This window comes from Mus pahari, chromosome 12 (assembly GCF_900095145.1).
Source record: "Mus pahari chromosome 12, PAHARI_EIJ_v1.1, whole genome shotgun sequence".
Lineage (NCBI taxonomy): Eukaryota > Metazoa > Chordata > Mammalia > Rodentia > Muridae > Mus > Mus pahari.
Genome location: NC_034601.1, coordinates 82,533,181 through 82,556,623, shown reverse-complemented (window position 1 = coordinate 82,556,623; position 23,443 = coordinate 82,533,181). Strand labels below are relative to the sequence as shown.

General features: G+C 46.6%; 1 protein-coding gene across 1 annotated transcript; it reads right to left on the bottom strand.

The window, feature by feature from the left end:
* Positions 1-2,874: 2,874 nt before the first annotated feature.
* Ifnar1 (interferon alpha and beta receptor subunit 1) lies at positions 2,875-21,946 on the bottom strand. The gene is made up of 11 exons (XM_029544796.1): positions 21,794-21,946; positions 17,579-17,702; positions 14,803-14,981; positions 12,374-12,528; positions 12,145-12,286; positions 11,520-11,637; positions 8,654-8,853; positions 8,258-8,400; positions 6,750-6,900; positions 5,996-6,138; positions 2,875-4,498 (listed from the first exon to the last, which is right to left on the bottom strand). Exons 1-11 carry the CDS (start codon positions 21,864-21,866, stop codon positions 4,142-4,144), a joined length of 1,785 nt encoding a protein of 594 aa, XP_029400656.1. The 5' UTR covers positions 21,867-21,946; the 3' UTR covers positions 2,875-4,141.
* Between the last annotated feature and the right edge of the window lie 1,497 nt (positions 21,947-23,443).

The window sequence follows — 23,443 nt, the reverse complement described above, 5'->3', positions numbered from 1 at the left end:
GTCCATTCTTTCGTCTCAGCTCCAAACTTTGTCTCTGTAACCCCTTCCATGGGAGTTTTGTTCCCAATTCTAAGAAGGGCGAAGTGTCCATATTTTGGTCTTCGTTCTTGAGTTTCATGTAGAACAGCATTTCTAATCGTAGACATCACTGTAATAGGTGCCTTGTGGCAATTCTAGTGGAGTGCAGCCGGCTCCCCTGTGTAGGTGTGTTCACAGGCCTGTTACTATTTACATGTGTATGTGAAAGCACCGATTTCTCATGAGGCTTTTACATGCATCTTAGATGGCGCTCAGCTTCTCCAAGAACTATCCACATAAACAAGGAGCAGGCAGTTGGTTGGTGCCCTCAAGTGCATGGTCTTTCATTTTTCTTTTCTTTTTCCTTCCTCCTTCCTTCCTTCCTTTCTTCCTTCCTTCCTTCCTTCCTTCCTTCCTTCCTTCCTTCCTTCCCTCTCTTCTTCCCTCCCTCTCTCCCTCTCTTTCTCTCATAGAGGAGAAAGTGGGGAAGAGCCTCAAACAAGCCTTTTCCTCTGTTTTCCTCAAAAAGGGGAAAAAAATTCCTGAACAGAACACCAATGGCTTGTGTTGTAAGATCAAGAATCGACAAATGGGACCTCATAAAATTGCAAAGCTTCTCTAAGGCAAAGGACACTGTCAGTAGGACAAAAAGGCAACCAACAGATTGGGAAAAGATACCCAATCTTTACCCAGTCCTACATCTGATAGATGGCTAATATTCAATATATACAAAGAATTCAAGAAGTTAGACTCCAGAGAACCAAATAACCCTATTAAAAAATGGGGTACAGAGCTAAACAAAGAATTTTCAACTGAGGAATATCAAATGGCCAAGAAGCACCTAAAGAAATGTTCAACAACCTTAGTCATCAGGGAAATGCAAATCAAAAAAACCCTGAGATTCCATCTCACACCAGTCAGAATGGCTAAAATCAAACTCAGGTGACAGCAGATGTTGGCGAGGATGTGGAAAAAGAGGAACACTCCTCCATTGCTGGTGGGAATACAAGCTGGTACAACCACTCTGGAAACCAGTTTGACAGTTCCTCAGAAAATTGGACATAGTACTACCTGAGGACCCAGCTATGCTACTCCTGGGCATATACCCAGAAGATGTTCCAACATGTAATAACACATGCTCCACTATGTTCATAACAGCCTTATTTATAATAGCCAGAAGCTGGAAAGAACCCAGATGTCCTTCAACAGGGGAATGGANACAGAAAATGTGGTATATTTACACAATGGAGTACTACTCAGTTATTAAAAATGATGAATTCATGAAATTCTTAGGCAAATGGATGGATCTGGAGGATATCATCCGGAATGAGGTAACCCAATCACAAAAGACCACACATGATATGCACTCACTGATAAGTGGATACTAGCCCAAAAGCTCCAAATAACCAGGATACAATTCACAGACCACACCACATGAAGCTCAATAAGAAGGAGGAAGACCAAAGTGTGGATGCTTCAGTCCTTCTTAGAAGGAGAACAAAATACTCACAGGAGCAAATATGGAGATAAAGTGTAGAGCAGAGACTGAAGGAAAGGCCACCCATAGATTGTCCCACCTGGGGATTCATGCCATATAGTTACCAAACCCAGACACTATTGTGGATGCCATGAAGTACATGCTGAAAAGAGCCTGATATGGCTGTCTCCTGAGAGGCCCTGCCAGAGCCTTACAAATACAGAGGCAGATATTAGCAGCCAACCACTGGACTGAGCTCAGGGTCCCTAATAGAGGAGTTAGAGAAGGGACTGAAGCATTGAAGGGGTTTGCAACCCCATAGGAAGAATAATATCAACTAACCAGACCCCATCCCACCCCCGCTCCCACCCCAGAACTCCCAGGGACTAAGCCATCAACCAAGGAGTACACATGGCTCCAGCTGCATACATTGCAGAGGATGGCCTTGTCATGCATCAATGGAAGGAGAGGTCTTTGGTCCTATGATGGCTCGATAGATGCCCCAGTGTAGGGGAATCAAGGGCAGGGAGGTGGGAGTGGGTGGGTGGAGGAACACCTTCATAGAAGCAGGGGGAGGGGGGATGGGATAGGGGTTTTTCCAGGAGGGAGGGGGAATCGGGAAAGGGGATAACATTTGAAATGTAAATAAAGAAAATATCCAATAAAAAAAAAAAAGAAAAAAAAGATGTATTTATTTATATGAGTGCCCTGTGTGTGGCTGTCTTCAGACACACCAGAAGGGGGCATCAGATCCTATTACAGATGGCTGTGAGCCACCATGTGGTTGCTGGGAATTGAACTCAGGACCTCTGGAAGAGTGGTCATTGCTCTTAACCACTGAGCCATCTCTCCAGCCCGTGATGGTATTTCACTTCTTTGTGTACAGCTGTCTTGCTTCCATGTACAGGTGCCTTGTGCACCCCCAGTGTCTGAGGCAACCAGAAGCACCCTGTGGGGTGCTGGAGACAGAACTCAGATCCCATACAAGAGCAACCTGTGTTCTTCCCCACTGAGCCACCTCTTCAGGCCCGTGTGCAGGGCACTCCTTAAGAACATGTGTCTGTACAGGAAAGCCCTGTCACATCACAAGCAGCCTGTGTGCCGTGGGAAAGGTCATGCAGGCTGTCTTGAAGTGTGCAGGTAGAACTGCCTAGAAGGCCAGGCTCAGGTGAAGCCCCCTCGTCACCCACTGCTGCCACCGACAGCTGCTTAGGGCCTCACCCTGAAGACCTGTGTCACAGTTGTGAGGGATGAAAGAATGCCAACTAACAACTTACTGCTAGCATCTGGGCCTTCCTTCCCCACATCCTAGCAGGCGTTTCTTTGCAGGCTGTCCTGGCAGAAGGAGCTTTTCCCGTGGTGACCACGGGTGGGCCATGCTGGGTAGAATTATTAAAGCGTGGCACCAGTTTTGAGTTGTGTGGCCATTTTTCTGGGTATCAGCGTGATTGCAGAACTCGATGACCGTCCCCTCTGCAGAGGAGCTGGAGTCCTTCAAGTACAGGAACCTACAAAATTTAGCCAAAAGGCTGGGTCTCCGGGCTAACCTGTGGGCAGACAAGTTGTTAAGAGCCTTGAAAGCACACCCGAATCCAGAAACCAGGAGAGAAAATAAAAGTCAGGATGAAAATCAATCTTCTGCACTCTCTCTCTGTTGATGAGACCGAGATACAAGTTAGTAGTGAGGAGCAGGCGCTCTACTCAGTCAAAAGCTCTTTTCTATCACAACTTTTGGTCGTAATTTGTGTAGTGTCTCTTCTGTGCTATATCTGAGAATATATTATCACTTTAAAGTTCAAAAAACAAAGCAAAACAACAAAATTCATTAAAGCGGCGCAGTGCAGCAAGCGCAGTGGGAGCCACGGCTACGATGCATCACTCCCATCTCTTCCTTTTCAGCCTGCAACTGAGTCTGCCCTGGAACCGCCAGCACTGCTACATATCCTGCCTACAGAGCATGCACATGGAGCATCCATGTAAGGTTACTTATAGGCACTTGCAGGCAGCACCTGCAGGCAGCACTGTTTCTTCACCTTAGGAGCCCACATTTTGTTGTTTTAAGTACCTGGAGCTGGGAAGTGACCTGTGCTGGACAGAGGACAGGGGGTCGGCCTGGTTTTATCAGTATCACAGGAAGGCTACAGAGACCAGCATAGGGCGTTCACACAGACACTGACTGGACACAGCCTTCTCCATCACCCCGTTCATTAGCTTCTCTCTTACTGAATGGCTCATGCCTGCTTTTTTTCCCTGGCATTTTCTAGTTCCACAAGTACTAGAGTGCAACATGCACACCCAGGCCACACTAAGATCTTAAACAACGCCGGCTCCTCCAGTTAGTGTCCCCTTTCTCCACGGTTTCAGTGACTTCTGGTCAGAAGCCACGGTCGTGGTGAGTTATGGGTTAGGAAGCACTACTGTAGACAACAGTACCTGTGACATACTGAGGGGCTACAGCAGGATTTAAAAGCTGTATGTTCTAAATGTCTCCTAGAGGGCGAACACCGAGAGAGAACCACCTGACAGCAGTGAGCCTCATCTGTGGCACAAACAGCACCCAGGGGTTTCAGCTGGCAGCAGAAGCTGGCAGCCACTTCAGCTAAGTCTGTCTCATCCACATGTACCCCAGACTGTGCCAAGCCCGTGTCAGCAGAGGAGAGCTGGCTCTGTCCTCAGGGCTGGGCTCTGAAGATGCTTTTCATTCCCCAGGAAGCAGGTCCCGTCTTCCAAGGTCCCAGGAGGGCCAGGCACTGTCCACGGACTCCCACAGAGAGCTGTGGAGAGCACTGTTTGGCTGCTTTCAGGGCCCCCACTTTCCTCCTCTTCATTAGAATAGTTCCCCGAGTCCTGGCTGGTCTGGGAACTGTACTTCCTGAGATCTTCCTCAGGTGCATGCTCTTCCTCTACAGCGACCATGTCTGCGTTCTCAATGATGAAGCATCTTTCGGTGTGCTCCTCAGGCGTCAGAAGTACAAGGTTTTTTGAAGGCGGCTCAGAGAAAAACTAATGGTAAAAGGGAAGGAAAACAGGTTGTTTAAAATAAAACCCGATTCTCCAGCTCTAGCTTCTCTGTTTTATGTCTAAGCTTTTGGAGTGTGCATTTCAGCACATGAGCTACCAGGGACTGTATGCACTGTAAGGCTCAGAAGGCACAGGAGGCTACCAGGTTCAAGGTCTTTTTTGGGTAAACCTGTTAAGAATCCTTACACAGACACTGTGCTGCCGAGGCTGGGGCAGGGGTGCTGGCATCACAGACACTTTGAAGTGACACCCCAGTTCTCTTGCACTCAAAAGCACAAGTGAGAGATGGAGGTCACCTGCTGCCTAGGTGGTAAGGGACTAGTTATACCTGTGTCATAGCTGTAGCTATCAGAGCACAAAGGGGAATTTAAAACTCTAGCAGGCGGCAAGCATGTGCTGAACTCTGAACTCTGGACTTTTACAGCTCATGGCCTGGCTTCTTTTACAGAGCTTGCCCAGTGTTATGGCCTGGCTCCCAGGATCTAGGGCGAGACCTTCCCCACACAGTGCCATCATTTCAGGTACTATCATCCCACGAGTCCTGAGCAAAACACGCAGGCACCATGAAAGGAACTCATGGCGTTCGCTGTTCCAGTTTCTGTGACTTCGTCTAGGGCGCCAGGTGAAGATGGATGGATCACAGGATTTCAGATATGATATGAAAAATCCCACAGATGGGACATGGCAAGACAAAATGCCACAAGAGGCAGGGACATTATTCAGATTGTACATACACTTCATGACAACAGTCATGTGCTACCGCTGAGAGCAGACTATGGGAACAAGGTGGCCCCTTGTATCAGATTGAAACACATTTATCTCAAGTGTCCTCCAAGACTGACTGTCTTGGAGCAAGCTGGCCTTCTAGCCCTGTGACCAGGACATAGAAGAAGAGCAAGAAGGCACCGAGGTCCCTAGTGACTATCCCCTGTATCCAGCGCCTGTGTGGGACAGGGCTCCCTGGTTATTTCCTGGAGATATCCTAAGTGCCAGAGTGATGCTGTATCACTGCTGTCCACCTTCACTCCTGCTGCTTCAACTTCCGCCCTGAGGCTGACTAGAGCTGCTGCAGACCACTTCTGAACACAGCAGCTTTTCTGCATGAAGCCACTGGTTAACATTCTCGTACGTGTTTCTGAGGCAGGGTCTCACCGAGCAGCCTCTGACCCTGATTCACCACCATGCCTGGTTTGAGGCAGGGCCGCTCTCTAGCCCTGCTGGCCTAAGCCTTTTGTTTCTTGGAGATGGAATCTGCTACTCAGCTCATACTGGCCTCAAAACTCACTGCAAATCTCCTGCCTCAGCTTCCTGAGTTTTACAAGCATGCACTACCACACCAGGCTTCTAATGTCACTGAAATTCTGCAGAAACAATCACACCAGTCTGACAACTTTCTGGATATCAAGAAAGCAAATATCATCTGCAGAATCCAAACCTTTGCTCCCCATTTCCTAGTGGGTGACAGGGAGAGAAACGTACTTCATCAATACTGCGGGGAGGCTTGAGTGGTGGGAAGCACACATGACACAGGCGTTTCCAGACGCTCTTCAAAGCATAAAGCACCACGACAGAGAACAACACAGCACCAAATCCAATGATAATCCAGATCATGGAAAAACTTCCTAAAATACAAACAATATGAGCATCAGCACATTGCTTATGAGACCAGCCATACGAGAGGAAATGCAGAGTGTCCTGAAAACCAATTTTGGGCACTTGGTGCATTGCGGTGGTCAGTGACAGTCACAGGTGAAGATGACCTAAGAACTGACCTTGGAGATCAAGACATGACCTGTAAGAACAGAGAAGTCCCAACAGCTGGTGTCCCCAGCCCTGCACAGAGCAGAACTGGCAAGACAGTTGGTGTCTAAGCCTCGTCCTGTTGCCACCGGGAAGTAAAATACTAACAAGACTGAGCACAGGTGTACAAGCCTTCCCAACAGACAGCCCCACTTCCACAGGTTCATTAAAGACATTACAAATGAGTGCTCTGGCTGCTCGCCTACGAGCAATAGCTAAGCAGTGATTATTTAACAAGGGATGAGAAACCAAGCAACAACAAGCACGGACCAAGCCGAGCACAACCGGCAGGCCGAGCTGGGTTCACTTTTGATCCCCTGTAGTTCAGAAGGGACACTTTCTACTATTTGAAGCAAAGAAGACATTCTTCGTAAATCCCAGTGCAGTACTTTTATCTCTTCCAGCTGCATTAAAAATACCTGGACGATCTCACCTGGACGTGTTTTCTCACACAGCTTATCACTGAAGTTGCTGGTCTTATTCTGCAGGGCTGTGGAGAGCACTCTGGCCTGGACACAGTACACAGTCAGCGGCTGCAGGTTTTTGAGGGTGAATTCCCGGTGACTCTTCACCACCATGCTTTGCTACAGACATGACAACAACAGTGATCAAATTCAGTCCTCAAAGTCAGATAGAGGATATGGATTTTCTGGGTTCTATTGATATTCACCATAAGTCTCTTCCAAACACCTACTTGGCTGTCTAAGCAATTTAAGGTTGTTAAGTAACCCATTACAACCAAATCAGAGAGTGAAAAATCTGCTGCTAAAAAGCATAAGTGCATCCCTGCGATTCTCATTCTATAGACACAGTGTGCTGGCTTGTTTTTACTGCCACCGTCCTATACCGGTGAGAAGAGTTAAGAATATGGCTCCCTCCGGCCCTGCGCTGCTCACAGTAGGCTCCCAGAGACCCTCGCTGCTTTGTGCGAGTCATTTCATTGGCGCCTATTTCTCCATCTGTGGGGGAGGAGAATCATTGTTCCTGTCTGCAGTGGTCAACCACAGCAACAACAGTGCTGCGTAACAAAGCCACTCCAACACTCAGCAGCTATGACACCACTTTTCCCACCAGGCCACAGACGGGCTAGGGTAGTTCCAAGAGCTGGCCACCAGCATCACCCTCTTTGTCTCCTAAGAATTAATTCTGTCTCCACTGAGCTGCCAGCTGAGGACAAGTGAGAACACCTGTAGGCACTTGGTTGACACTACTCTGAAGAAGTGCTGGACACCTCAAAGAGCCTAAATAAGGACAACTCTAGCACAGGAATTACCTGGCTCAAGTGTCACCTGTGCAGAGAAGCCTTAGCCTTAGAAGAACACTTGGGAATTGTATAAGGATGGTTCTGATTCAGCAGTAAGAGACTCAAGATATAATTCAAAAGCAAGATGGCCTAGTGCATAAGGATGCTTGCTGCAAAGCCTGATGACTTAATTCAGTCCCTGGGAGTTATAAGGAAGGAGAGAGCTCACTTCCACAGCTTGTCGTCTGGCCTTCATGTGTGTCCTGTGATGAACATATTGTACATAAGCAATTTTCAACACATACATTCACACACATACCCTCTCCCTCTCTCCCTCTCTCCCTCTCTCTCTCTCACACACACACACATACATTCACACATACACTCACATACTCATGCACAGTCACACACACACACACACACACACACACACACACACACTCACTCACACACACTCCTGTATACTCACACACAGCAAAGTCAGGCCCAGATGCAGGTGACCTGTACTGTCATGCAGACCATGGAAAAGGCTGACATTGACTTTACTGCAGACAGGTCACCATCATGATTTAAAAAAGGCCTCCCAAACCTTAGAGCTGTGACTGCTTGCTCTTGCCCTCCCTCCCCCGCTAGCTTTCTTTCCGGTCATCACTGCTATGAGGCTAAGTCACAAAGTTACTGTGTAGCTTTTTACCTACCTTTTTAGGATTGGAAGTGTCTTCCCAAAAGATGATTTCGTAAGTGAGTCTATCACATTTGCTGAAACTGTCCTGACAGTTGACATAAACAAGCAAGGTGTCCCTCGTGGGGGTGACAGTAATGACCGGAGGAGGAAGGAGAACTGGGGAAGAATGCAAACACAGATTGCGCACTAAGACACATTCAAACAACCTTCCGGGACTTGCCTTATGGAGGAATTACTCTCTCAAGTAAACCCTTGATAGATAGCAGGCATGGACCACACCTACAACCTCAGCTCTCAGGAGCTCAGGCAGGAGGACTGCCATAAGTTTGAAGCTACCCTGGGCTACACAGTGAGTTCCAGGCCAGACTGGGCTACAGTGTCAGACTGTCTCAAAGAAAACTCGGCTTACTGTATATTTGAGAATCAATAAACTTCTCTTCAGACCAAAAGGATGTGTTATTTTCATCTGAGGCTTGTACACGGAGAAAGAACGTTCCTGTGTAGACAGTATCCCGAGTAAAGACACAGTGTGTAGTCCAGACATTTGCACAGGTTGGAATTGGCTTCCATTTATCTGAACGGCTTCCAGAACTGCTTTTTGAATAGCCACTTTGAAAACAGAAAGCAAAAACAAAATCCAATTCAATCATCAATTCATTCACTATGTCCTGAGGGTTGATAACACCTCAGACACTGTAGTAAGCACTGTGGACCCGGGGGCAGCTTCCCCACTTGGGGAGCTCCTGGTCCCCAACAAAGAAAGGCCACGGGTGCTCCAGAGTGTGCAGGGAATTCCCAGTGAAGTGGCAAGCTGTTCCTCACTGTGTGAGCGTGTGTGTGCACGCATGCACGTGTGTGCACATGTGTGACTGTGTTTGCAGGCGCACATGAGTGGTATGAAGACATGAAATTGAAGACAGGGGTCTTCCTTGATTTCTGTCCACGTGACTGAGGCGCAGACTCTTACCCAACTTGCAACTTGTAGATTTGACCAGTCTAGCTAGCCAGTTTGCTCCAGAACTCCCCGTGTGACTCTCAAGTACTGGGATCATGGGCACTGCCACCCTGTAGGTTTTACCTGGGCTCAGGGTCTTAACCCTTGTAATGCTTTTGCTGCTAAGTCATCTCTTCAAAGTTGAACATACTTTTTAAGCAGGTTATTATTAAAAGGCTGATATACAAATTCAGAAATAACTTACTAAAAATACTCAAAACTCACCCTGTCCTATGCCCTAGCTAGTTTTATGTGAACCTGATACAAGCTACAGTCATCTGAGAGGAGGGAACCTCAGTAGAGAAAACGCCTCCAGATTGTCCAGGCTCCAAGCAGACAAGCCTTTAGGGCATTTTGTTAATTAGTGACCTACTGGGGAGGAACTGGTCCACTGTGGGTGTGGGGATCCCTGGGCTGGTGGTCTCGGGCTCTGTAACAGAGCAGACTGAGCAGGCCGAGCCTCAGGAGCCAGCAATAAGTCAGCAGCACCCTCCATGTAAGTAAGTAAGTCAGTCAGCATCACCTGCGTGGCTCTGCATCAGCTCCAGCCTCCAGGCTCCTGCCTGCTTGATCTGAGTTCCTGTCCTGACTTCCCTCAGTGATGGACTACAAGATGGATGTGTAAGTGAAATAAACCCTTTCCTCCCAAGTTGGTCTTGGTCACAGTGATTCGTCACAGCAGTAGTGACCACAGCTGAGACATCCTAGTTACATCATGTCTGCTCTGGCAGCTCCTTTCAGCTATCATATGCTACAATAACGACCTAACTGCATGACGCGCATGCATTCACCCCAGGGCCACAGTCAAAGACTTTAAGCTGCTAGCTTCAAAACGGCCACAATGGGAACATTTCTGTCACAAAAGTTGGCTAGCACTACAAATGGGACTGTTCCCTTGTGGAGAGACGCTTGCTGTGTTGACAGAGCCCGGCAGGAGCCTGTAACACAGATCTGTGCCATCCATTACAGAGAACATCCCACCAAGGGTGAGCCCCTGGCCAGAGACCACAGCTCAAAGCAAGTGCACACTACCGGAGACTGGCCATACATAGCTTCCCCAACAGACTTTATGCCTCCCAGAGCAAGATTCCCAACGGCTCTCTTAAAGTTTTGTTTTCTTAAATCGCTTCTCTCTGTCCAAATATCCCATTCTTCTAGCAGGACACCCTCCTACCATGGCAGGCAATATTCTAGGGCATGCCCAGGCTCCTCCCTTCTCTGGGGCACACTCCCTAGCATCCCTCCCATAGAGTGTACAAGGCCTGAAGAGACAGCGGCTGCCCTTAGGGTGCAATATCTGCCAAAGAGGAGGGGAGTTTGAAGCAGCAGTTAAGGGTCCAATCCACCATTTTGGATTAATGGAATTTAACATTTCTGTAGTGGACATGACTTCTGAGATGAACCCTAAGGCCATATGTTGAGGTAATCTCTTGTGCACTGTGTAAAGATTATCTTTGTACTATTCAAATGTTGACTTCTCTACGAGAGATTTGAGTACAGAGATGTGAGACTTTGGTCTTGTTAGTTATGAAGCATCACCTGTTTCAGTGTTTTGTAAACATCTTCTCCCTCACTTTCTAACTGGTTTAATAAAGAGCTCAATGGCCTAAAGCAAAGCAGGCGAGGATAGGTGGGTCTTCCAGGCAGAAAGGAACTCTGGGAGATTTGCCAGCCAGGTTCCAAGGAAGAAACAGTACTAAGGGAGAGGTAATTAACGGGCCACATGGCAAAACTTAGATTAAAACAAACGGGTTAAAGAAGTTGTACGATGAGAAATAGTCTAAGCTAAGGCCTGAGCTATAATAAGTAATGACCGTCTCTAGGACAGTTTCATCCAACGGCCTCTGAGGTGTTGCCTCATCTCTACACCTTTAAGACATGGCTTCTGTCCACACCCTCAGGACCACGCAGGAGGACGTTTGTATGAAACCACGCTCCTCAGTTACACATTATTTTTCTTTTCTTTGCACCTGAGCCCGTGTGTGTGTGTGTGTGTGTGTGTGTGTGTGTGTGCACGCGTAGCACACATGCACATCCAGCTACATGTGATGTATATACCAGTGCATGTGCGGGAATGTGCAGAGGCCAGAGGTGGCAGTCAGGTGTCTCTGCTCTGTCAGTTGTCTCCTCAGCCCCTGGAGCAAGGAACCTACAATGAAAGTCCCTGCTTCCCAATGCACCACGCTCACCTCTCAGCCAGCCACTCTGTGCAAGCCTTTGCACACAGAAGTAACGTGACCACAAAACAGACTGGGTAAGGAACACTGAAGAAGGAACTTACGGGAGCCACTGTGCTCTGAAGCTCACGTCTGCAGACGCAATGTAGTCCCATTTCAGAACATAGCTCTCGCCTTGGGCATCCACTTCTAGATTTCCTGGCACAGGCATTTTATTTGCCACTAGAAGTCAAAGAATCCATACATTTTAAAGCTAGTGATACAGAGCCACATTTATCTAATTTGACTTTAAGAGTTAAAACATACTAAATTTATAACTAAAGCCATGACCAGGCTGGCTCCCACCCTGACCTTAATCACTGTCCTGGCTAGCAGTGTCTCAGGCTGTGTTCCTTGTTAACAACTCATGGGCACAGTGGGACACCAGCCACTCTGCTAACAGCTACGCTAGGTATTATAGATAAATAAAGAGCATTTACCATACTATAAAAATCAACTTTTGAGTAGAATTTTCATAATTCTGAGACAAAAACTGCCAAGAAAGTGATTTTTGGTTTCTGTAAGTGCTGTCGCCGTCCAGCCACCCCCTCAGTGGTTTGTTTTAGTGACTATTAAGCTATCATGAAACCTCATCATATAAAGCAGTTCAGGAATTAAGAGGAGAAAATGCCCCAATTAAAATGCTGTGGATACTCAGTTACGGAATCTGCCATCCAAAGCCCTCCTTACCTGTGGTGCTTATACACTGCACTGCGCTGTAATTGCTGTGTTTCTTTAGTGACTGATGTATTGCTTCAACTTCTAAACAGTAAGTGGTCTCTGGCAAGAGCTCTGGTATCTTTTCTGGATAATACGTAGAGTTAATAGTTTTCTATAAAAAAAATTTAAAAATAGTCAAATTTTAGAATTCTTTCACTTTCTTTTCTTTCACATGAAACAGGTAAAAACAGAAACTTACTTTGTCACTGGAAGACTTCTGCCAGATTTGTATGGTGTAACTGAAGGAAGGTTTCTCCAGTGTCCACATGTTGCCGTCTTGTCCAGGAGGAGAGATGTGGACCAGTATGGCTTTATCTTCAGCTTCTAAGCGTACTTCTGGGGGGCTGATATGAGCTGTTGACATCAAAGAACAATTGCATAACTTCAGTAGTATCGTTCCAAAATGTTAATAATGAACAATGCTTCCTTGGTGTAGTAAGACAGACAAAAGTCCCACGTGCACTTCACACTCTGGGAAGACGTGGCCAGAGCGACATCCAGAGAGACACATCTATGCACCAAAGAAAACCAGGCAACGCGGACGATGGCAGCAAATGCTGTCTCTGCTAAGTTACCAGGAAAGCTGTTCTGAAACCTCCCAGCAGAAGCAAACACACGGCGGAAAAGCAGCCCAGGCCCTGTGGAGAGCATGTGAAGTCTCTAAGAGGACGGTGAAGGGTACAGGGTGTGTGGGAGGGGCTGAGGTTGGCAAAGAGCCAAAATGCCATTCAGATTTAGAATCATCAGCCTGGCCAAGGGATGAGGAAGCAGGGTGGTCAGCAAGGAATCAGTAAAAAGGAAGGCGCCGTCTGCTATCCTCATGTGATGGGGTCAGGCGGAATGTGCTACGGCATTGTCTGAGTTACTTTTCAATTGCTGTGCCAAAGCTCCATTACCAGGGAAACTGATCAAAGAAAACTGGGGCTTATGGTGGTAGAATCTGTGACCATCAAGGAAGGGGAACAGGGAGGCAGGCAGGTAGACATGGTAGTAGAGCAGTATATGAGAATTTACCTCTGATCCATAAGCAGGAGGCAGAGAGGGGGGGGGAGGGAGGGAGAACGCTCGAGTGAGTGCCAGTCAGAGACCAAGAGCACAGGCTGGCAATGACACGGCTTTTGAAACATCAAAGCTGACTCCCAGTGACACAATTCTACCAAGGCCATACCTCCTAGTCCTTCCCAAATAGTTCTACCAAGTATTCAAATATATGAGCCCACGCTAATCCAGATCATTATAGGTGTATATACATTACAGGTGTAGAAAAAGGCTAAAGATGAATCCAGGGTCTGAGCTTGAGCAAATAACCAGCAGACGTCATTCCCACAGCCAGGTGAGGGCTGCAGGAAGGGCTGAGGAGAGACTGAGTGCCCCATTTTTATTGTGGGATGGCTTCTAACATGTAGGTCGACACTGAATGGAGACGGTGATACCAGTCTTATGCTCAGAGAGAGGACGGGGGCAGGAGATGTAATTCTGGGAGTCAAAAACAGTTTCATGGCTACCCCTTTTCTGTCCATCCTTAATCTCCTGGAGAAGAGAATGAAGAAAAAATAAAAAACTGGGAGCAATCAGGAGACTGAGGAGCGAGCAGTGACCCAGGTGAGCCAGGAAGTGTTTCAAGGGAAAGGGGCCATGTCCAAGGTGTGCTCAGAGGCACCAAGCAGGAAGCCTGGGCATGAACCTGTTAGGAGGTGTGGCTGCTGACTTCTGTAACACGTGAGAGGGAGGGATGTGACAGCAATGAGAAGTGAATGGGGGTGACAAAATGGACGCAGGCCACTGTGTTGCCAGACAGGACAGGGCAGCGTTCCCTTTACAGAGATGCTGAGAGCTAGAGAGACAGCTCGGCAGCTAAGATATCTGCTGTTCCTCCAGAGGAGCCACATTCAATTCCTAGCTCCTTTGAAAGGCTGTGCCTAACTCTACTTCCAGCAAATGTTACAGCTTCTTCTGGCCTCCCCCAGCCCCGCATACATGTAGCATACACATCTCACATATGCATAAATAAAAATAAAGCTTAAAAGAGAACATGAGGCTGTCGAAGGGCTTCTGATTACATGGGTTCTATCTTTTCCCATTTAGCATATTGACCATTACAAGAGTAGAATGAAAAAAAAAAAACTATTGGGTACATTGTTGAAACATACACTTGCTTGTTTGTTTGTTGGTCTGGAGACAGGGTTTCTCTTGCTGTCCTGGAACTCAGAGGTCCACCTAACTCTGTTTCCCCATGGCTTGGGTTAAAGGTTTACACCACCACGGTCTGGCAAAAGTACTTTTAAAAAAAGAAAAACAAACAAACAAACAAAACCACAGAAACATAAAGGCGTGAAATTGCTCTACTTTAAAAATAAAAACTCATTCCTGGAGACTACTCGACAACTGCATAAGTTATACACAGGTCCATCGTGTGGATAAGACACAATCCGAGTGAACATGCCAATAACATCTCTGAAATCCGAGGGACCTGCTAAAAGGCTCTTGGTAACCACACTGGGAAAGCCACTAATACAGAAGGCCAGGGAAGTGGCCTCTGCAGAAGGGAGATGTATCACAGAACTGCACTTGTCATGCTCATTAGAGAGGAAGAGAGTAACAATATAGCCAGCCATGGCGGCTTCTTACCTGTGTAGAATGGAATAAATGGATCAACCTCATTCCATGAAGACGTGCTGTTCCCTTCCTCTGCTCTGACACGAAACTGTGTTTTGATATACACATTTGTGTCCAGTAAAGAGAATTCACATTTGGTCCTTGTAGTATGTTGACATTCAGGCACTTTGAACCACTTCGCCTCGTCTTTTCTTTTAATAATAATAATTAAAAAAAATCTGAATGAGCAAATGTATACATGGGGTTTTAAAATGTCTTTTCTATTCACCATCATAGTTAGGTTACAAATGTACTTCCTATGGTGAGTGTCACTGTGTGCGGATGGAGCAAACCTGAATGAAAGGTCAAAATCTCCCCAAATTAACAATGGTTGCCTTTAACAGGCTGGTAACAATTCGCAGCCAATTTACTGCATGGACTGTGTCCAGTGCATGATCAGGGCTTTGTCATGTGGAAGACTGTAGAGGCTACTGCCATCAGAGACATGTCTAAAGCAAGTGCCTTCCAAGGTCTATGTGAAGCTGCGTTACTACATTGCGGGGTCGCCAGGAATCCACCTCATGAGGCCTGGAAGGCCGCACTTTAGACCAAAGCCCACATAAGGAGGCAGCTTCCTAACGACAGAAGAAAAACATCTGGGGAAATACAATGGAAATCATACTAAAAAGAATTTATTTTGCTTGAGATAATGTCATGTTAACATTTTCCTGCCTCTGATTCTTTCTTGATACCTATAAGCCAAGTTACTACTTGAATAATTAGTTACTACTTGAATAATTAGACATGTCTTCTTTTTTTTGAGACAGGTTTCCCTGTGTAGCCCCAGCTATCCTGGAACTGACTCTATTCACCAGGCTGGTCTTGAACTCAGAGATCCATCTGCCTCTGACTCCTGAGTGCTGGAATTAAAGGCATGCACTTCCCTCTGTCCCAGCAATTTATTTAGTTAATTTTTAATAGTTTTTGCTTCAATCTTCTGAGTGGTTACATTAGTACTTCAAGGAAACAGAAATAAATGATCCATATGACAGAAGCAGATTCAGCTGGCTTGAGCCATGATAACCGTGTGACTTCTGGGAAATGAACCTGTATTTCTAGGCTTTAATTTCCTTATTGAAAAATTGGGAATTGATCTGATAATCCTGTTTGAAACCTGTAGGAATAGACTATCTAACCTACGGGCGACAGACCTCAGCACTTTGTGGCTGACTTTTCCTCTGCCTTTCCAAAGCCAATTATTGTTTGTTTGCTGGACTCTTTAAGTCTTCAACAATTCCTTTTAAAATTATGTGTGAACGTGTCTGTATGTGGGTGTGCGTACATTAGTTACTGTGGGTACGTGTGGAAGCAGCTGGGGCTGATGTTACAGGAGGCTGAGACTCTGGCTGTCTGCTCTTTATTATAGGGTAACTGTATGGGTTTCCTCAATATCCTCGCTCTACCTAAGCCAGCTGGTGGGTGAAAAAATCCCAACCTACAGCAAAAACCAAGTGGTATCAAAACTGAAACCTGCACGCAGAAAACTCATTAAGAGGTAAAACTGGTGTGTGCACAGACACACTCAGGAAGCTGTAAGATCACTATCTCCGTTTAGTAATCAGTGCAGCTCTAAGGGTCCTGACTTGGAAAGTGCTCACAGCTCCTTCCTTCCCTGCTGACTCCATCCTACACAGGGGACAGAGGGGTGCAGATGGGGCCCCAAGACCAAGCAGGAGATGGAGGTCTGCCCCTCCTATGAGCCTGCCTTCTGAGGCTCTCTGCCTCTCCTCCTCTGGGCAAATGGGAAGTAGGTCAGTACTGAGAAAGAGGCACTGACTAAAATCTCACAGTCTGTGGAAATGTAGGGTCTACAGTACTGATGTGGATGACAACACTGGGGATAGAGAGATAGCTGCTCTTGCAGAGGCCCTGGGTTCGGTTCCTAGCATACAGATAGTTTACAACCTTTCATTACTATAGTCCCAGGGAATCTGATGCCCTCCTCTGACCTCCAGACATCAGGTATGCAGAGATGGTACACATCCATACATACAGGCAAAACACATACATAAAATAAACCTAGACATTTTTCTTTCTTTTAGGTCTATTTATGTCCATGAATACTTTTTCTGCATGTACACCTGCACACCAGAAGAGGGAATTGGATCCCATTACAGATGGTTGTGAGCCACCATGTAGTTACTGGGAATTGAACTCAGGACCTCTGGAAGAAGAGCCAGTGTTCTTAACTACTGAGCCATCTCTCCAGTCCATAAGCTAAACTTGAAATTTAAAAGAAAAAGAAACTACTGTGTGTGCTAGAAATGACAGGAAAACTAACCGCAGCGGCTTGGGGGCCTGTTTCAAGGTCCAGCATGGCCCTCGGGCACTCTCCATTCAGTGCAGACAGCTAAGGTGCTGCTATACATTTAGTGTGTGTGACATCCATGAAGGGAAGGTCTCCTCAAACCTCAAGACAGACAGACAGACAGACAGACAGACAGACACACACACACACACGTGCACAAATACACCACAGCATGAATGGAGGTCAGAGAACAACTTGCAGGAGTTGGTTCTTTCTCTCCATGTGGATTCTAGAAATCCACTAAGCCTGTCAGGCGTGGGGCAAGCACTTTTACTTGCTCTGTCATCCACCAGCCCTTCATCTCAGCTCAGTCTCCAGGGAGATAAAGTTACAAACATTATGTGCAGTTGACATAACATTTCCCATAGTGGAAACAACCAAATGCTTCCTATATTAAAAGGAAATTATGACACCTATCATTCCAGCAAGCCAGTCACCTACGTTCGATATTCTGCTGAAAACGTCACATTGCCCACTGACTCTCTGTGGCTGCTCCACTTTAGGGTATAGTTGTCATCTATAATGTAGACGTCTATATTCTCAGGAGGTTTCAGATTTTCTCCACCTATAAACCCAACAAGCAACAAAATTATTATTTACATGCTGTATAAATATTTTATAAATTGTTATTAATCACATCAACAACATCACTGAATGCACTCATTTCATTTTTTTTTTTCCTGCTATGATGCCTACAAACCACAATGATGACCAGTATGGTACAGAACCCCCAGGGTAATAGTGGCACACGCACCTTGGTGGTAACTACAGTCCCCCAGTCAGACTTAAGACCCGCTCAGTAGGACAGAGGTCATGCCTGGTACTGGAACCTTGCCAGAGGCCTAGGGCTGGTGACGGCAGGAGTCTTGGGAGAGAACCTACAACCTTCACTTTACTAGAGCCAACATAAGCACTAACTATATTCTAAATACTTCTCCTTATGCCCACAAGTAAGGATAGTTCTCATACATTATCCTAGTCAGGGTTTCTATTCCTGCACAAACATCATGACCAAGAAGCGAGTTGGGGAGGAAAGGGTTTATTCAGCTCACACTTCCACGTTGCTGTTCATCACCAAAGGAAGTCAGGACTGGAACTCAAGCAGGTCAGGAAGCAGGAGCTGATGCAGAGGCCATGGAAGGATGTTTCTTACTGGCTTNCTTCCCCTGGCTTGCTCAGCTTGCTTTCTTATAGAACCCAGGTCTACCAGCCCAGGGATGGCACCACCCACAAGGGGCCCTCCCTCTTTGATCACTAATTGAGAAAATGCCTTACAGCTGGATCTTGTGGAGGAATTTCCTCAACTGAAGCTCCTTTCTCTGCAATAACTCCAGGCCATGTCAAGCTGACACACAAAACCAGCCAGTACACACATCATCAAAGAAACTTCTCTTTGCAACAGATGGAGACCAGAACAGAAAGTATGAGCCCAGTCCAACTGATACACCTACAGTACAGCTCCTGCACCTACGGCTCAGGGATCATTGTGGAGGAGGAGGCTGAAAGATTCTAAGAGCCAAAAGAACATGGATTTTGCTGTGAGACTCTATCTCCTGGAAATGTCAGCGGCCATACCCATAAAGTCTCATCCATGTGACTGCCTAGCCATGGCCCAAACAAGCCCACGACCAGCCAACATGTTAATGTGAAAGGGAAAACCCTCTGGAGGCCTCAGTCCTTGGTAGGTGGGTAGGGGTGGTGGTGGACTACAGGTGACAGAGAGCAGGGAAAGTAGGGAAAGTAGTCTTCTCCAGGGAAGAACACACAGCTCAGCTATCCAGCATCAAACAGACAGCCCTGAAAACATACACACAAGGAACATACAGACTCAGAAGGCTGTTAACCGTTTATTTAGGAATACAGATGAACACACACACACACACACACACACACACACACACACAGAGCAAGAGTTTGGTAAGAGAGTGGGTCGGTGGTGGTAGTGGTGTTACATGGGAGGGTGTGGAAAGAAGAAAGGAACGGGGGACATAACGTAAATATATTTTAATCTCAGGAAATAACAATTGTATTTTTAAAAATTTAAATTAGATTTATGTGTTCTGTTTTAAGTGAGAATGTTTTGCCCACATGTATATATGTACTCCATGGAGGGCAGGGGAGGGCGTCAGATCTCCTACAACTGCACTTACAGGTGGTTGTGAACCACCAAGTGTGTGTCGGGAACTGAACCCAGTCTTTTGCAAGTGCAATTACTCAATCACTAAGCCATCTCCATTCTCAGGGCAGAATTTATTCAAACATAGGAAAGTATACAGCAGTCCCCTCTGATGTGGGAGTTGTAGCCCAAGACCTCCAGTGGATGCCGCAGACTGCAGTTGAGTCCAGCTCAATCTGGATTCGTTCCTACATACATAGTAACAGTTATGAAAAAGTTTAACAAAATAGGCCCGATGATAAAAATGAATATGACACACTGTGATTACAGTGGGCCTGGGGTGACATGGGACATTATTAGATAAATAAGAGAGAGGGTTTCTAGAATATAATCTCTACTATTTCACTGGTTATCTGGATCTCCTGGACAAAGGGAAGATTCCCCATCCCAGGAAGGATAGCGAGATTTCATCACAATAGTCCAAATGGTATACAACTGAAACATGAGGTACACAGACCTCTGTCATTGCTGTATCTAGGCGTATTGAGCCTTTATTAATATATAATGCATTGTATCTCATAGCCTTAATTGTGTGGGTTAGACATCATACAATTAAGCTACATCACGATAGATACTTCAAGCGAGGACCATAGTTAGACAGCTTCTTCCGCTAGCAGGAGTGAGAGCCCAGGTCCATCTGTACCTCAGACTTGGGACAAAGGCTGCTTCAGAGCCTTCAGAAACAAGTGCCACTGCTGGTCGTTTGAATCTAACTGTCATGGTTTGAATATGCTTGGCCCAGGAAGTGGCATTATTTGGAGGTTGGAGTAGGTGTGCCTACTCCAACTGTGGGTGTGGGCTTAAGACCCTCACCTAAGCTGCCTGGAAGTCAGTCTTCCATTAACCATCTTCAGATGAAGATGTAGAACTCTCAGCTCTGCCTGTACCATGCCTGCCTGGATGCTGCCCTGCTCCCCCACTTGATGATAATGGGCTGAACCTCTGAACCTGTAAGGCAGCTCCAATTAAATGTTGTCTTTTATAAGATTTGCCTTGGTCATGGTGTCTGTTCACAGCAGTAAAACCCTAACTAACACACTGACCTAACACTTCAAGGACAAGTAGTAGAGTGTAGACCTCTGATTCTTCCAAGAACAGGTCCCCTTACTCCTTTAACATGTATGTCTCACATTTCAGAATAAAGTTTTTAATTTCCCTTCAAAGCAGAGTCACTCCTTTGTGTTAATGTGATGTAAAGTCCTTTTTGTCTGATACTGATGAAACCATGCCTGCTCATCAAGGCTTTTTTTTTTTTTTTAAGACTTTCTGTATGTGTATAAGTGTTCTACCTGCACATTTGTGTGTGCATCACAGCCAAGGAAGTCAGAAAAGTGTATTCGAAGCAGGATTTAGGGAAGGTTGCAAGCCACCAACTGTGTGCTGGGAACCAAACCAGGTCCCTCTGCAAGAGCAGCAAATGCTCTTACCTGCTGAGCCATCTCTCCAGCTCGAAGCTTTAACTTTAAAAAGTGTCCTTGAAATCTGCATCTGGCTCCACTGTTATCTCCTGTTTTGGACACTTCTGCGTCAGACTATCATGTCATGTCACCTGTCAAGCTTCTACTCCAGAGGTTTACAGAACTGCCTCTAGTTAGATCCTATGAGGACGCATCTGAGATGTCTGAATTTCTTTCTTTTCAGCCACCAGGAACTATCCATCAAGTCTTCCCACTCTGAGTTGTCATTTTCTCAGTGCTGTCTATGCTAAGTGCACACTACCATTGAGCCGCACTTCCAGTACCACGAACAGAGTCTTTGACGTCATCCCTAAACTGACTCTATCCTGTTATCCTTATCCTCTTAGCTTGATCCCCAGTCCAACTGTTGGAATTTACAGATTCTGTGTAGAAAGAGCAGCGATTGTGCTCATGAGATTAACAAAAGATTCAAGAGCATTTGTAGCAGTTACGGTATCCTGTTCATAATATTCTTTTTCCGATTTACTGTATATGTGTGACCACTTTGCCTGCATGTACATCGTGCACGTCTAGCCAGAAACGGGTCATCTTCGGGGTGAGACTTGGGGGCATCACTTACTTCCCAGATATACAGATTTCTAAGAGGAATCAGAACTTCCCTCCAGGAGTGAGGCTAGGTTGTCTTTTTTAGGTTCCTCACATCATCATGAAAACTCTTGTCTCTCACCTTAGTCTCAGCATTCTTCTGATGTAACTAGCCCAGTGGTTTCCTGGCTTGTTATTGTTTTGTTAGCCTGCTGCGACTTCAGGCCCATTAGGGGGCCTCTCAACGCACTCCTCCGTCAGCCCGGGACGAACCGCACTAGGCTGGGAGCGCATTTCTGCTGCTGTCTGGTCTCCCGCCCACCAGCCGCCCTGAGGCTCCGGCCCGGGTGAGCGTCCTCAGGCGCCGGCGCCGGCGCCCGTCGGGCGGGCGTCGGGGTGAGCGCACGGGGACTCCGGTCACCCGCGCCCAGCTCTCCCTCCCCGGTGCCCGGCCCTGGCCCAGGCCCCTCGGCTCACCTGCAGCTGAGGGTAGCACCCAAGGCGCCCCGGCCACCAGCACCAGGGCCGCCGCGCCCACGACAGAGAGCATCGTCTTGGGAGGCCGGGCCGCCGCTCACATCCTCCTCGGCAGCAGCGCGGAGCCGGAGACTACCCCCGCAGGCACCTAGGCCCTCCGTGACGCTCCGCCCCTTCCGTGAACGCCCCGCCCCTCCCGCGAACGCCCCGCCCCTCCACCCAGTACATCTCCGCCAACGCCTCGCCCTCTCCCGGAGCAAGAGGCTCGGAAAGCACCGGGCGCGGTCCAGTCCTGGCCTGGTGACCTGTAGGTCCCTGCCACGCTCCACCCCCACTTCCGGAAAGATTGTACAAGACTGTCCTTAGACTCCCGAGAGGAAAGCGGGGTGCAGTCAGTGCGCCTGCGCAGCCCCCCCCTCCGGCTCAGCTTCCTGTTTTTGTCCCGGGGGTTCTGAGGCGTTGCCCCGGGGGTTACTAGTCCACGGGCTCGAATCCTGGTGTGGGAATCCCTGGAGGACGTGGATCAAATGACTCGGACCTGGAAGGCGCCGGCGACACTTTTATCTCAACTGCACAAGATCTTTATACTTGATTCCCTGATTTCATGGGATGGTTTGCTCTATCTTTGGGTTTTGAATTATGCAGCATTTGGATCTGTTTCTTTAAAAATGTGTTTTTAGGCTGGTTTTATGTGTATGAGTGTTTTGCATGCATGCATGTGTGTGCACCGTACATATATGCGTGCCTGGTACCCATGGAGACCTATAGAGCGCAGATACCCTGGCACTAAAGTTACTGATCTTACGAGCTACCATGTTTGAACGCCAGTCCTCTGCACGTGCCCTTAAACCACTGAGCCCTCTCTCTGCCCCCTTAACTCCGCCTCTGTCTGATTACTCTCTTCTAAAGAAACTTATGTGTTGTTTAGTTCATTTTTTAAAAAAAGCCTGTTTATCCATCAACAACGATGCAATACAGAATTATTACAGTGGGGAAAAAATACAGTCCCCAGATACTAAAATATTTCAGTGTTTTCAAATTTCAGGCATGGTACTCTTTGCAATTCAGGAACCAATCAGTATCCCCAGGTAGGCTCTGGCTTTGAAAATTTTAAACATACTTCTTATAAACTTTACATCTACAATCTGAATAACGAAGATTCCTATTGAAAGAATAAAATACACATTTAGTCATATTTAGAACTACATTCTATAAGAACATTCATTGAAAACATAATTTAAAATATGGGTCTCACAGTAAGAAATGGCCTCTCATGGAATCATATGGGCCAATACCCATTTAAGAACTCCACACTGGAAATGTGTTAATACCCTGAGTGCATTCACAGGTCTTAAAGTATTCTGTCTGTGTGAACTCCTTAGTAAGTACTCTCATCTGTTGTAAATGATTCATTTTTGTTCTACAACATGTTATACCCTCACGTACATACTTAATTATACTAGTGTAGACCTTACAGGCTAGGACCCATAGATGAAGGATATTTTCTCCCCCCACCACCCCAAGATGCTTAATATTATTCTGCATTCTAAGCTCATTTGTTTTGTTTGTTTAGGTTTTTTGGCAAGCTTCATGGTTTTATTTTTTTTAGAGCTGAATAATATTCCATTTTTTATATGTACTGTATTTTCT